At 44.8% G+C, this 15,493-nt stretch overlaps 1 protein-coding gene across 1 annotated transcript in view; it reads left to right on the top strand.

Annotated features, from left to right (window-relative positions):
• FHL2 (four and a half LIM domains 2) overlaps positions 1 to 15,493 on the top strand; it is a 30,166-nt gene that overhangs the window by 570 nt on the left and 14,103 nt on the right. The window contains exon 2 of the mRNA XM_004686190.2: positions 10,031 to 10,210. Coding sequence (XP_004686247.1) covers positions 10,055 to 10,210 — 156 coding nt within the window. The 5' untranslated portion in view covers positions 10,031 to 10,054. The remainder of the gene's footprint in view (positions 1 to 10,030; positions 10,211 to 15,493) is intronic.

Below are 15,493 nucleotides of genomic sequence, written 5' to 3'. Positions count from 1 at the left end.
TCTGTTTGGGGTGTCCCACGCATTCATCATTCTCCAGTGAGAGGAGAACTTACCCTGTGGCCTCGCTCACTGTCTCCTGCGGAAATTAAAAAGATAACCTTTTTTTAAAGGGTTTATTTTAAATGGAAAAAAAGTCTAATCTTAAATTGCTCTCCTGTGATAACTTAGCATACATGATACTTTGGGAAAAGGGTTGAACATTTCTGATTTTAAATGAAGACTGGGTCATATTTATATTCAAGTCCCATTGTGATTTCCATTAGGAGTCTAACCCGGGTTAGTGAATGTATACAGCTGGCTGGCTGCCACTATTTGAACTCTTGGTATGTACTCCCTGGCACTTACCTGAGAGGTAATAAATTGAAGTTAGGTCTAATAACCAGGAGTACTGAGCTCAAAACACAATGCCAAATAAGTCTGATACCTGTGCTGTGCTTTATAATAATAGCAGAAGGCAACTTTGGTCTCCTGGAGGTGATTTAGACCAGAAGACATTCGAAGCAAATCTTAGTAGGACATGAATTTCTAGTCTGACAATAAACTTTCATAAAACTAAACTTAATGAGGAATGTTTCATTGTACACTCATGTGAAATGTTTTTTCAAGGTATTTTTCAGATTTAGCTTATCCTGAAATTTTTTTAAAATATTCATTTATTTATTTATGCATACAGAACTAGGGTACAGGCCAGAGGTGCAGGAAAGGTAAATGGATTCACCAGAGACAGAGCAGGGAGCAGAACAGGCAGATCAAGGAAGTATACTGCGGAGGGGAGCAGCAGGCGGGTCAGGAGAGGTCTGCCACGCCATGTGGGTCACCTCCCAAGGCGGGATCGACCTCCCACTGAAGTGGATGTGGTCCCACTGGTCTTAACCATTGCGCCACCAGGGAGGGCCCTTACCCGGAATTTTTAAGGGTTATCATTTAATGTGTTGAATTGGGTCTCTGTGGTGTTCAAAATACTTTTACACAACTACATGCAGATAAAACCGAGATGGAACTCCTTGACCAGCAGGCACTGCTGTAGGCACTTGAATTAAGAATCTCATTTGGTCCTCACAAGTATGCCACGAGATGGGGAATAGGCCAGGGTGCAGGGATAGGCTCAAGCTAAGCTGCCTGACTTATGCCCCCATCTCACAGCCTGGAATTGTGCAATCTCATCCTGGTTACCGAACAGCTCAGTGTCTGTTTCAACTGGAAAACTGGAGTCTGGTGGTGGCTTCCTCACAGGATCGTTATAAAAACAGCACATCATAAACGGTATATAATACTTGATATTATCCTAGTTTTTACAAAGACATTGAAGCATAGAGAGATCAGAGTAATTTTGCTCTAGGTTTCTTAGCCAGCAAACGGTGGCTTCAAGTTCTAACCTCAAGACAACGTAACTGGAGAGCTTGAGTTGTTACCACTAAACTCTTAGGGGCACACCTAAGTATTTCAGTGAAGCCTTAGGCTGCATACTTTGCCCCACAATTGCTTATTAAATCACTTCCTGCCCAGTAGGATACTGAAAAAAAATTAGACTGGTCATACGGTAGCTTGGATTCTACCCCTATCATGCCCTGAGTCACTTGCTCAGCCCCGTGACATGAACTACCTCAACTGTCTTCAAAGGGGTGAAGTACGTAAGCTGCTCTCTGACTCAGACGCCCTGGGAAAAAGAACTTAAGCCTGAGTGAACACACACAGAAGAGGTTATCTACTTCCTGTGTCTTCTCAAAATAAAAATGTTATCAAAGCCACAGAGAGACCACTTTCTCAAGATGCCCACCTTGAACAAAATGCACAAGTTGGGCGTTTGGCCTTCCAGGAGGCCAAGCCTTGTGCCTTTGGGTGAGTCAAGGGAGTTGCTTCTGTCATCCCAAATTGTGGATTTCAATTGTAGCTCCAGTCACAGCTCATTATTCCAGTTTGACTGGGTCACTGGACACCCAAACATTTGACTAAATTACTTTCTGAGTATGTCTGTGACAGTGTTTCTGTATGAAATTAGCATTTGAATCAGGAAACTTGGCAAAATGGATTGCCCTCCCCAATGTGGGTGGGCCTCACCAATCTTTTGCTAGACCTGCACAGAACAAGGTGGCACAGGTGGGATTCTTCCTGTCTGACTGTTTGTCTGGGGTGTCAGTCTCATTCTGCACTACATTGAGCTGGAATATTGGTCCTTCCCAGCCTTAAGACCTAGATAGAATCATCCACTCTCCTTGGTTTTGAGCCTGCCAGCTTGTGAATTTAAACCCTCTACCTTCCCGGGTCTCAGGCCTTCAGATGCAGACTGGTTCTAGCATTCTAAGGTTCCAGTTTGCCAGCTACAAGTCTTAAATTTCTGAGCCTCTAATATTGTGAACCAGTTCCTTATAACAAATTTTGCAGGCAGGTATAGGTACATGTATATAATGTTCCACTGGTCTGAGATCCTCGGAGAAATCTAACTAATACTTTGCTTAAAAATTATCCCCATCACTTCCCAGTCTCACTTTTTAAAGATCCCCTCACACATCAGGGGGTCCTGATTTTCCTGTCGCTGTAAACTGTGGCTGACCACTAAGAAATACGACAGAGGTCCAGCTTCTGTCTCTCCACCATTAGTCCACCTCTCATGGGGTGATCTCATGCTTAGCCTGAACCTGGAGATCACATGCCATCACACTGTCGTTTGCCTAGATAATCTATACCTTTACTGCTGTGATTTTCATGTGAAGTAGTAAGAGAAGCAGTAGCCCTATTTTTATGGGCAAATAAAATTAATGTCTAAAGGCATCCCAGGAGATAGCCCTGTAAATGTGTAGGTTATAAACATACCTGTGGGTTTCGAGGTTTTCAGATCTATGATAAGAGACATTTTGGAAAAAACAAGAATTAGCCAGTCCAGGAAGGAAATAGCAGGGAATATTCGAGTCTGTCATGACAGTCTTGATGTTGACCCACGAGTCTTGATATAGGGGCAGATATGAAAGGAGAATGAAGAGGCAAGTTTTCATGCAAGTTGGAAGTGCTCAGAGAACAAGGCCAGTCAAGGTCAAAGTAGCAGGAAGGCCATACATAGGACAGTAACAGCTTGCTTTTAGAGATTGGAGGAGACTCGTGAAAGAGAATGAGTGAGCAGTTTTCATTGTTCTTTTAGAAACCTAGAATAGGTTTCCTGGTAGCGCAGGGGTTAAAGACACAGCACTATCAAGCTACCGCCAGCCACTGGGGTGTGATTTCTATCTCCGGCCAGGGAGGTGACCCACATGGCACAACAGACCTCTCCTGCTTGTTCTGCTCCCCACTCTGTGTCTGGTGGAGCCTCTCACTGCCCCTGTACCTCTGACCTATTTATGCAGATTCTCTCTGCATAAATAAAAATATTTTTTTTAAAGGAAAGTAAAAACCCAGAATGAATAACTTGCTGGCATGTTCCCAGAAGAGCAACAAAAGAACTAAAGGGTTGGGTCTCCCACTGAGCGCCCCCATACTCACCAGTGAAATTTATGAAACATCCACCATTCCAACCTGTTTGTCTTGCTTCACCTGAACTGACACGGTCTGAGATTAAACTACAAGATAGTATCTCAAAGGTGATTTAAATTCTTTGGAGCTAGACCCTGACTGGACCTCTTTCAGAAATTCTGTGCTTTATCTCAGTCCCTGTGCTAAGACAGGGGAAGTAGTAGTTACTTCCCACTTTCCGTTGCTTGAATTTCTTATTTTCCCATTTCTTTTCAATATCTGAAAAGACAATTCAAAAGACAGAGGATTGCCTTATAAAAGCATTGCCTTTCACACAGAAAAGTTCTTCAGCTAATGGACAAATAATTAAGACTTTTTAAATTCTGAGCATTGCCAGTTTATAGCCTGGTCCCGCCCACAGGTGTATTCTGTAAGGCTCATTAAATGAATCCATGAATATGTTATGTAGCAGTAAATAACAGCAGTCTCACCTTACCAGCAATCTAAAAAGCAGTTTCAAATGGCCTCTAAATACATCATTAAATATTTTGAAATAACTGTCTGTCACTACCAGTGTCCTTCTCCCTGTCACCAGAATTGTTATTTCAAAGAAACAGGCGGGTGGACCTGTAGAAGAGATTTGGGGGAGCCGTGTTTCTGTCTGTATTTCCACCCATGTACACATGGACTGGAGCAGGGTGTTACACTTCCTAGTGAGCATACATACTTTTGAATAGAAGATCTGTGACTTACTGGCTCGTTGTAACAGTGTAGAACATTCTGGCCTTTTAGTCATATTCTTGGGTTGGATTCTAGGGTGTTATTTACAGAGATGCTTAAGAGAGTCTTCTGGCTGGCTTTTGCCTCTTGATCTGACCAGGTCTCACCCTGGACCCCACTGCTGTGTGTATTCACATAGGTTTTTAATTCAAATGCAGTAAGAAATATTCTGCCTCCTCTAGAAGCGGCAATTTATTTGGAAAACAAAGAGGTCAGAGACAGGAGAAAAAGAATGAATGAAGTTCAGCATCTGTTACATTAGAAATTTTAACTGCATAACGTGCCAAACTGCATTACATTTGGGTTTGCTCTAAAACGGATCGTGCAAATAGAACATTCCTCATTTCCATACTTGGTTTTTACTCACCTATTTGTGCTCTGAAATATTTGTATTCGTCTGCCCAGCCACCCATTGGTATACTCATTCTGCCAGTGCTTGTGAAGATCAGACCTGCATTTGTCACCTGCCAGTGAGGTCACAGCAACACAGTGTCCACATCACAGCGGGTGTGGTTTGGTGGGTGACACATTGTCCCAAAAGCTTTGCTTTTTTAAATAGAATCGTTAGAAGAGCCCCCATGCCACAGACCTATTTTCTTCATTCTCTCTAAAAACCTCTGGCTTATTGTGATCAGCCGTGACCTCTCCCACCTCCCTCCCTGTGGCATTTCAGAACGGCCTGGCTTTGTGAGAGTTAAGCTTCTGCTGCTGGCCCTCCTCCTGCGGTCTGAGAGGGAACACTTGCAGATTTCCCTTTAGGAAGTGAGCGTCAGAGCAGTCTCACAGGGCAGGCAGGGCTGATGGCAAACACTTGGGTTTTGAAAAGAGGAAAACAGACCCCTTTGGGTTTAGTTCAAAGTAGGTAGTTGAAGAGAGGTAACATTGAATGGTATGCTTAATGGAGACTTTCCTTGCGAGTCTGGACTTGTTAGGTCCCCCCCAGGCATCCCATTTGGGAAATGGGGGCCCACCTATCCAGCAGAGGCTGCCCACCAGGCCAATTCACCATCCTCCTGCAAACATACCCCATTGTTGGCCTCTCTTCAACCTCTTGTACTTTCCTTCCCCTCTCGATTAATTCCACCGATTAATTCCACCGTTCTCGTCTTCCCTTTTCTCACTTTGTTTTTTCCCTTCCCTCTTGTCATATTCTCTCCCTTTCTTCCTTGCTTTGATAGTGCCCGCCTTCAAACTTCATTTTACATTTTTTAAGCTGAGAAGATAAAATAATGGGCAGTTACAGACCTGTGCTTCTGAAAGAACCATAGATTTTTCAGTAGTGAGCCCTGTGCCTGTTGGTCTAGTGCTTTCTGACTACTGGTCTGACAGAGCGCCTTCCAGGTCACCCTGGCCCCCAGCTACCAGAGACAAGCTTTTGAGACACTAGGACTTACTTTGGCCCTCCTGGGCCCGAGGGCTCACCTTTTCAGATACTCTGGTTAACTCAGAACTGAAAGGGGAATGACCTCAGAGCAGTGCTTCTCCCTGCTAGAGACTGAGCACCCCAGGGCTTTATAATGTAGAGCTGATTCAGTGAAAAAAGGAGCCAGCAGCTACACCTTAGGCTCAGGTGTCCTCTGGCCTGCTGTTGCTCAGTCCTTTCAGCATTTCCAGGTACAGTCATGGGCACAGAAGATACATAGCCTGTCAGGGGGTATGGAGGTTCAGGGAGGGGAAGCAGATTGTACATGATTTAAGAAATGCCTGACAGAACCAAGATACCCATTTTTTATCTGAAGAAGCAATTCAGAAGTCGACTCCAAGTGTTGGAAATGTCTTTTGAAGAGCCACTCCCTCAGCTGTGTTCTCTCCCACCCCTCCAAACCCGACACAGCAGAACTAGGGCTTATATGGTAAACGTCAAAGCCCGGCTCCCTCATCCCCAGCACAGGGAGGTGACACACCAGTCTGTCAGGGCTAATCCAGTCACAGTCCAGGGCACAGGTTGCCTTTTACTTGACCTTTTGACTATCTTTTCTGCTTCATCTTTGCTGTTCTGGGATGATCTAGGCTCAGCCTGCCTGTTTCTTATCTCATGACTGACCTCTGCCCTTGGCCTACCTGGCTAACCCTTTGCCAGCAAAGGTAGCATCAGCTCCAGGACCCCACCCTGCCCTCCTGCGGGCGCTGACTCAGGGGCTCCTATACCTGTGTATCTCCCCCTGGCTCCACCAAGTGTGGAGTTTTCCAAGCTTTGTGATATGTTCTTCTCACTCACTCCAAGTTTCTTCAGGGAGTGAGTTTGTATCTTACACATCTTTGTATCACCAGCGCTCTGTGTAACATCTGACACAAAGTTCTAACTCGTTGATACTTCTTTAGTGAGTAAACCAAGTCTGTAGAGGAGCAAGACAAGTAGGTTATAGGTGGGATTCCATTCATGAGCTGTAGATAATAGATTCCCTTTAGCAGAGGCTTAAGATTGATAGTATAACTGTAAATACACTTTTTTAAAAAAAATTTTTTAAAGATTTATTTATTTATGCATACAGAACTGGGGAACAGGCCAGAGGTGTAGGAGCGGTGAGAGGCTTCACCAGAGACAGAGTGGGGAGCAGAACAGGCAGATGGATGAAGTGCACTGCTGAGAGGAGCAGCGGGCGGGTCAGGAGAGGTCTGCCACGCCATGTGGTCCCCTCCGGGGTAGGCAAGAATCGAACTCATGCAGAAGTGGCCTCAGCCTCTCAGTGCTGTGCTTTAACCCGCTGCGCCACCAGGGAGGGCCACACTTTTTAAAAAATATATTTATTTATTTATTCATTTAGAACTGGGGTACAGGCCAGACGTGCGGGGCATAAGAGGATTCACCAGAGACAGAATGGGGAGCAGAACAGGCAGATTGATTGAAATACACTGTTGAGGGGAGCAGTGAGCGGGACAGGAGGGGTCTGCCGCGCCAGAGATCGAACTCATGCTGCAATGAATGCGGTAGCTTCATAGTGCTGTGCTTTAACCTGTTGCGCCACCAGGGAGGGCCCAATACACACTTTTTAAAAGAATATTCTAACTGGTAGTGTTTAAAAAACCCAATTTAAGATTGGGTTTAAACACTTGGCTAATTAAAAGGAGCTGTTCAGGCCCTCCCTGGTGGCGCAGCAGGTTAAAGCACAGCACTGAGAATCTAGAGCCGCTTCCGCATGAGTTCGATTCCTGCCTGCCCCAGAGGTGACCACATGGCGCGGCAGATCTCTCCTGACCCTCCCGCTGCTCCCCTCAGCAGTGTACTTCCTCGATCTGCCTGTTCTGCTCCCCACTCTGTCTCTGGTGAAGCCTCTCACCGCCCCTGAGCCTCTGGCCTGTACCCCAGTTCTGTATGCACAAATAAATAAATCTTAAAAAAAAAAAAAGGAGCTGTTCATTTTCTTATTAACTTATGGGCTACTTAGTCTACCTCTCAGGGCATGTGTGTCATAGGATTCTCTGGAAATCATAAGAGGAATTTCTGAGGTAAAGTGTATCCTGCTCTGTCCCTAAGAGTGGGGTACTTGTTTTATACCCTCACCTGGTGATGTGAGCAGAAGTACTCTCTACGCACTAAAACTGTAGTAACTTATGAGAGAAGATAAGGAACAAGGTGGGAACTAGATCCCCCATTATCAGAAACAGTTCTAGAAAAACAAGAACTCAAATCCAGCGCCGATTTCCAGTCAGACCTGTGGAGCCGGTCACAGCCGCTGCACTGTTCCCGCCAGGAGTCACGTCAGTGGTGGGTACGTCGCGGAGCCTCAGCTAGACTTTGGGCAGATATGGATCTGCTTGTTCACAGAGCATAATCCAGCAGGTGACTTCTGCCTTGGCCCTGTGCAGTTGGAGAGGAGAGTAAATACATACCAAGTGAATGAGCATGATGAGCTTCCCTTGGATATAAAAAGCTCCTTTCAGGAGTTTGAGAACACAGAAGTGGTGTCTGCCCTGATGTCTGTCCTCTCCTCAGCCGTGTCTGTCCAGACTCACGTGGAACCATCTTTTGATTTGAACTGGAGGTTGTCTTTTCTGAGTTAGATGGTTATTTGGGAAAGTGCGTGTGAAGTTTTTTTCATTAGTATTTCTGGGTTCCAATTTTCTCATCCATGATATGAAGTCATTGTCATCGATAATCTCAGGAACTCTTCTCAGTTTTTAAAGATTTATGGTTCTGTAGTTCTACAGCCATTATTCTTACATTTGTGTGGCGATATTAGGCTATCAGACTCCAAGGCAAATGGCAGCCTTAACTGGGAAAATGTATATGCTGAGGACAGCTCTCCATTGTGATAAAGTAAATGATAACCCCTTTCCAGGCCAATAACTTGGGAGTTACAGGAAAGCATTGATGCTTTGGCCACAGCGCAACAGCTACAACCTGAGATGGCCTCAGTGCAAAGGATATTTATATATTGGGCTTCAGAATAATAATTCAAATTCTTGAGAGCCTCATTTTGTGATGTTATCACAAGACTATCCAGACAGTGTATTTTTTTAACCCCAGGAAGAGCAATTCAGAAGGATGGAACTTGCCACATGTGTCCAGCTGCATGCTTAATACTCTTAGGAAGAATTGTTCTATAAACACAGAAATAACAAAGTATGGATGGTAGAAAGATGTTCATTTCTTTGCTTACAGTTGTCAGGACCTTGTATATGTAAGAGTAGAAAATTAATAAACACTATCAAGTTTGCTGTTTTTGTAAGCCAAGCAGCAATATTTAATTTGTATTCTTCTGGAATTTTACTCTTTAATGGTTGGAAGTGACTGAAAATTGAGCCAAGTTTAACTGGAGTTCATGAAACATTGCGTAGTGTTACCTTAGCCAGTCTACATATTCAACAGCTTACACATTTAACAAATTAAATACTGGCCACAGGAAATATTCCTGGTTTTTAACACCCTGAAGGTGTTTCTGCACATCAAGTACCCTTTGCGTAAATTCATTCTTTCTGGATCATTCTAACATGTTGGTATATGGATGGCGGGTGAGGAGGCGGAGAAGCAAAAGGCTCTTGCCTCCCTCCAGTCCCGCCTACTCTCTTACTGCTCACAGGCTCTTCTAAGCTCACCCTGGAAAACGCAGGGTCCCTGGCACAGAGCAGCATTTTTGCTCCTCTTTGAAAGGTGCAAGGTGCTGCCTGGGAGGCCATGGGTGGCGGACACTGCCATGTCTCAGCCTGCATTCATTCTTGCTCTCGGAAGCCAGTGTTTGTCTTTATCCTCTCTGGATACTTGGCAGGGGAAAGATCATCCATCTTTCATCTTGGAGAAGTGGCACGCTCCGAGGGACTGTGCAAGGGCAGGCTGTGCTTTCCAGGGCCATGTCAAGGTCGAGAGTCACCTTCTCTTGGCATCTGTCACTGCCAACACAGAGCCCCTGCCCTTTTGCCTCTGGTTTCTTACTGTTCACATTTACAAATCACAAAGGGGAGCCCAAGAAAATCTCTTTATAGAAATGAACATACTGTTTCTGTCCCTCCCTTCCTGCTGGGGAGGAGGGATGGGAAAGAAAGGTTATGAGGCTCTGTCACTCACTTAAAAGGCAGGAGGAAGGCTCTCGTGTGAACTCTCCTTACATCTAAAACAGATTTTTTTTTTAAACACAGTCAACAATAATTGTACTTTTCAAGAGGTGCAATGCATTCAAACACAACACCACCCACAATTAACTAAAAAAAAAAGTGATGGGAAATTATGAACATTTAAAGGATGAGTTTCTGTGAATCACCCAGAGGAGCTAGCCACCCGTGGGTGCAGCTGGCATGCCAGGTCACGGCCTCTGTGCACACAACATTCAGGACATGCTCTCCGCAACCTGTATTCTCTCTTTTATTTGTACAGCTGGTTGAAAAGGTGGATGCCAAGATGACTGAGCGCTTTGACTGCCACCACTGCGAAGAGTCTCTCTTTGGCAAGAAGTACATCTTGAAGGAGGATAACCCTTACTGCGTGGCATGCTTTGAGGCCCTCTACGCCAACACATGCGAAGAATGCGGCAAGCCCATCGGCTGTGACTGCAAGGTATCCCTGGGCCTCCCCTCGGCATCACCCCATAACTCCTGGACCCCTGGGTGCTTCCCAGACACCCTCCACAAACAGCCTCCACCTGCAGGCTTTGTGCTAAAGTCCTAATTCTTATCACCTGTTTGAGCTCCAGTTGATGGACTTGGATCCTTCAAATAACCTTTCTGATCCATTTCCTTCTGGCCGATTTGCTCCCTGCCTGCTCCTGACTTTGGGGTGGTTGGTTAGTGCTTTTCCAGGAGGTTCGTGCTTAGCTTCCTAAGTTCCCCTCTAACATTCTAGCAATAGTGTCCTCCTCAGACCACCCACCCCGCCTCCTGATACTCTTGCTGTCTCTTCGCTCATGCTCACTCACAGGTGACACACTGCTCCGTCAGTGTTTGACGAGTGACTGCACACGTCTGAGCCTGAGCTGGTCCAGATAAATGGGTGCGTGCAAGCACTGGGCTCACCGAGCCTGAAGGGTTCTTTTGTTTTTATGGAGATCAGGATTTGCATTGCAAGAATGGCCACTTTCCCTGCACAGTGGCTTCAGCAGACACACCCAGTTATCTAGGCCACCAGCTGTGGCTGAGTGTTGGGATCTGGTCTTAATCAGTCCACCTGGACCACCAAAGGATACCCCAGGACCCACCATGTCTCGAAGATCGCCAGTAACTTCACCTGCGAGACATGCTTGAGAACCCTTAAGTGACTGTTCCCCTGAGGGCCACAGAACTGGTAGCAGTGGGGTCACTGTGGAGTTTCTGAGGAACTCCCAACTTAGTGGACTCCGGGGTGACTCTGGCATTTTATCATTTCTGCTCTCATCGTTTGTACTTTTTGGGGATTTCTGCCACTCCCCTCAATGGTTACAAGCATCAGCGTGTAACTTGACTGAGTTAGGCTGCTCTGTCTGCCTTTGGACAATTCTACCACACCCAAGCCATGTGGCTTGCTTCCTTCTATCATATCTTTCCAAAGGAAGGCAGTAAGCTACAGGCAGCCCTGCCAGCCTCTGTTGCTAGGTGTTCAGTGACCACTGAGGAATAATTTCAACCTTGTGTGGGAAGCAGCCTTTGCCCTGGGTTAGAGCAAAGGAGGTGCCCCAGGGGCCACTTGACCCCAGGCTGCAGTCACGAATCTTCCAGCTCCGGAAGAATGCTACGCCATGCCTGGAAGAAATCAAACTCACCAGTTGTCCTGTGTACAGGGCAGGATTGGGCATGTGCAAAAAGTAGCTGAACTTTCTAGTCTGACTTTCCTATCTCTAGCTTTGTCTGCTGCAAATCCCTGCTGTGTTTAAAGGCCTTTCATATGCCCTTCATTTATCCACACCAAGCTGCTCCTCTCCAGTCTTGTCTCTGTGTCCCCCTGGGCTGACCCTTAACCCCTCAGTGCCCACCTTCACGTCTACAAAGTGGAGATCAAACAAGGGTGACACCAGTGGCTGGTCAATGGCATCAACTACAACCTCCTTTTCTTCTGACTACTTCCCTATTTTTCCCCCAACACACTCCTCCACTCACCTGTCAAAAGCTCCATCTCTTACCAGTCTCATTACAGAAACGTAAAAATGTCCAGTTTGAGGAAGAACCCAGGGTGGAGGGGAAAAGTCTGTAAAAGGTTTCCCTGAAAACGACATTGTAGGGGAGAGGTTCATATATTATTCTGACGCAGAACAGGTCTGATTTAAAGGAAGCACTTTGGATAGTTGGGGCTAATCATGCTTACCTGGTGGCTAGAGGCAAAACAAAAGTCACTTATCATTTCTTCAATGTGATTTAATGGAAAGATCCTCAGACTCTCAAAACTAGTTATTCTTCAGCACATACTTTGTGAGCAAATAAGCAAGAATCTCCTAAATGGAGCCAAAATCAACAAAATCAACTGCTGTAAAGTTAGGAGTTAATTGTGCTGAACTTTTCAGCCAAGATCAATGGTTTACTATATGTGGAGTTACGCTGTTTGGTTTTCTACATTTTGGAAGAAAAAGAGATGTTGATTTGAAGTTAGGCCTTGCTGTTTGGGGCTTTTCAATGGTTGGAATGGTTTTCTTGACTTTCAGAAATAATTATGTAGTTGACTTTGGGGAGGAAACAATGATAGAAAAAATGTTCCTGTTATTTCAGGAGGGGAAGCCAAAGTGCTGGCAGGCGGGCCCAGGCCGGAGCCACTGGCTTGTCAGATCTGGTGCCATTCTCCTCTCCTAAAATAGCTCAGGCACCAGAAGCCTCACTTCACTCTCCTGCTGAAGGACATGTGTGCATAATTTTCAAATATTCCTATGGCCATTGAAATTACACTAATTTTGTGGGTATATATGAGTTTTTAAATGAGATCAATGAAACTTCAGGCTGTTGCCATGGTTAGCTTTCATGTTTAAAAGTCATTTCTAGGCAGTGACTCAATTATATCCTTTATTTCTATTATCAGAGAAAATGCTGTGATCTCCAAGAGCAAAATCCTTCATTTTTATCTAATAGACTAGTTGAGAACAAGTAATAATAAATAAAATTTCATGATTTTCTGGCATGATATTGTTCCTGAATTTTTTCTTGATAAGAGCAAATTTTTTTTTTTTTTTTTTTTTTTTTGCCAGATTACAGATGGTTTTTGGATAGGTCTACCAAACTCTTGGGTTTCAAGATTTTAAGACACCAAAGAAAAGATAGATTGGTCATAATTCTAAAGGGACCATGCATTTAACAAATCAGTGACTTTAACAAACTGGCCTAATGCCTAGCTCAGACTAGAATTTTCCATGTTTCTGCCAGTAAGTACCAGGCTCCCAAGCCCACCCATGTGCCCTGGAAAGACAAAAACATGGCCATGAACAAAAAACCAGACCTAAAACTGGCATTGAGCTTCCAACCAGTCATAAAAGCTGCCACGCATGGAGGGTTCCTTGACCAGGCACTGCAAAAATGTCTTCATTACTTGAGCTCAATTCCCAATAACTCCCGTTGGAGAAGAACTTTCTGTGTTCTGTTTTATGGAACAACCACAGAGGCCTAAAGAGGGTAAAGATCTTGCCCAGAGTTAGGTCATGCTCAAAGTAGGGACCCCTGTCTCACAGGACTGTGGGATTCAAAAGTTCCCGGAGAGACAACACCAGGAGCACTGAATTCAGTGCTGTGGCACCTGCCATCTCTTCTTCCCGACCATTACTTTTGAGGAGGTGAAGAATACACGGTTGCTGTTGTTGCCTGGAGTTACTTGCAGCTGGCTGGGGGGTCGAGGGGACCCTTGGGTCACTTCCTCTACCCCATGGCTGAGCTGATGTCTCAACAACAGAGCCAGGCAACAGACACTTCCCATATTAGGACTGGTTCTGAAATGGAAAAATATAAAATCAGAAAGGAAGTGTTTGGGCCTTATCTTACATTGTTTATCAACATTTTTGCTGAAATTTATGACATTTCTGTGAGCACAAGATTAGCCTTGGTATTTTCTCTGGGACATGTAAAAGATATTTTTCTTTTTTTTTTTTTTTCCCTCTGCACTCTTTCCCTGGAGGACTTTGAAGCCAGGGTCTTTTTAGGACAATTTAAAGTTCTGGAAAATTGATGTGTCCATCTCTCCTCTTAGTCATGTACATCCAACATCTAGGTGACATCTTTGGAGGTCCAGGTGATGCACTCTGTATAGAACAGAGCTAAGCTAGATGAGACTAACTCCGTATGAAGAACCACAGCTACGGAACTGTTTCTAACTGTGAATGCAAGAGATAAAAAAGGCGATTTAGCACCAACTCTTTACATGTAAATATTCAGAGCATGATTTGACAGTCGACTTCAAGTGCACAGACTAATCAATTATAATAATCCAATGTCTTGGCCTTTTCTGTGCAATTTTCCAATCTTCCACTAATCTCCAGAGTATCGGCCTAAAATCCTGCCTCACACTGAGACTCAGAGAATGTCCTGTTGGCCCAAGGCCCATGGGTGCCCTGAGAAAGTAAAGCTAGCAGTATTCAGTTACCTTCCTCTTGCCATAAAGACTTTTCTCACTTCCTACGTATTGTGATTTTCTTAAGATGTGAGCCCAGGAGGAAGCTGTGACATGAATTCATTAACTTAACCCAGTTTTCCAAAGACAGCCCCAGTGGAAAGCCCTAGAGAGTACACTTGGTCAGATAGGACTGCACATACGACTTCAAAGAGAAGTGTCACACAAGCTCTTTACTGTGTTCCTGGGGTGTGGGAGCCTGTGTCTGTCCTGCTGCCGGTAGCACCTACGGTTGGGGGTGGGGATCCTTCCAGAGCGGGGGACATTCCTGCTGAGGGGGGTCTGCCTACTGCAGAGAAGGGGAAGGGCCTTCCCTGGCAAGGGGCAGCATAAGAAGGGCATAGAGGGCACTGGCGTGGAGCATGGGGCTGGTAAGCCCGTTGGGAGCAACTTGTAAGGAAGCTGCTATGCCTGATAAAGAAAAGGAGCAGAATATGCGGACCTGAGTTTTGTTGGATCTCCCAAGGCTGAAAGGCAATGAGGATGTTCCAGAAAATGTAGCTCACAGCTTTTTCACATGGTTAAGATTCATACCTTATCTCAAGGGGCTATTGTATGACTCAAATTAAGTAAGAAAAGATTAAGGAAAAAATGTAGACTGAAAAGGGCTACGGACGTGAAAAACACTATTCATAAGTGGACTGATAAGAAGTGTGAACATGGGAGTTTTAAGGCAAGGGAAGTTCTAACAGACATGAGGAAACGTTTCAGCAAAGGACATTTCGAGACAACTGAATGATGGGACCACTATGAGCTGAATGATAGCTAATATTAAGATTAATTGAGCCATTGTAACTTACCAAGTTATATATGCTTAGTAAAAATGCTTTCTTATATGTCAAAATGTCTTACATGCAATATTCCATTCACCCAGTTTGATAGCAAAATGGTAGCTGCTATTCTTTCTACTTGACAAGTGAGAAGCTGGAGGCAAGAGAGGACTTGTCCTATCAAATAGCTGGTGTGTGGCCAGATTTGAATCGAGAGCCCTTCATTGTAATCAATGGACTTGATTGGAATGTTCCTAGCATGCCAGGAACATTGCTGATCATAACACAGCAGGTCAGAGTGAGCCATCCAAGGCCCCCCACTGTCTGCATGCACAGCTGCTTCCCCAAGAAGGTCAATGCTGTCTCCAGCTATGTGGGGTGGGTCAATTATATTCCCACTGAGGACCCACCACCAACAGCAATGATGTAAATTTTAAGGATTATTTTTATTTATTGCACACCATGACATTTAAGAACATGAACATAATGACTCTGTAGGGAAACCATTTCCTGTCAGGGG

Source organism: Condylura cristata, unplaced genomic scaffold, assembly GCF_000260355.1.
Source record: "Condylura cristata isolate star-nosed mole 26May11 unplaced genomic scaffold, ConCri1.0 scaffold00020, whole genome shotgun sequence".
Taxonomy (NCBI): Eukaryota; Metazoa; Chordata; class Mammalia; order Eulipotyphla; family Talpidae; genus Condylura; species Condylura cristata.
The sequence above is the reverse complement of the archived record's forward strand: the minus strand, read 5'-3'. Positions and strand labels throughout refer to the sequence as shown.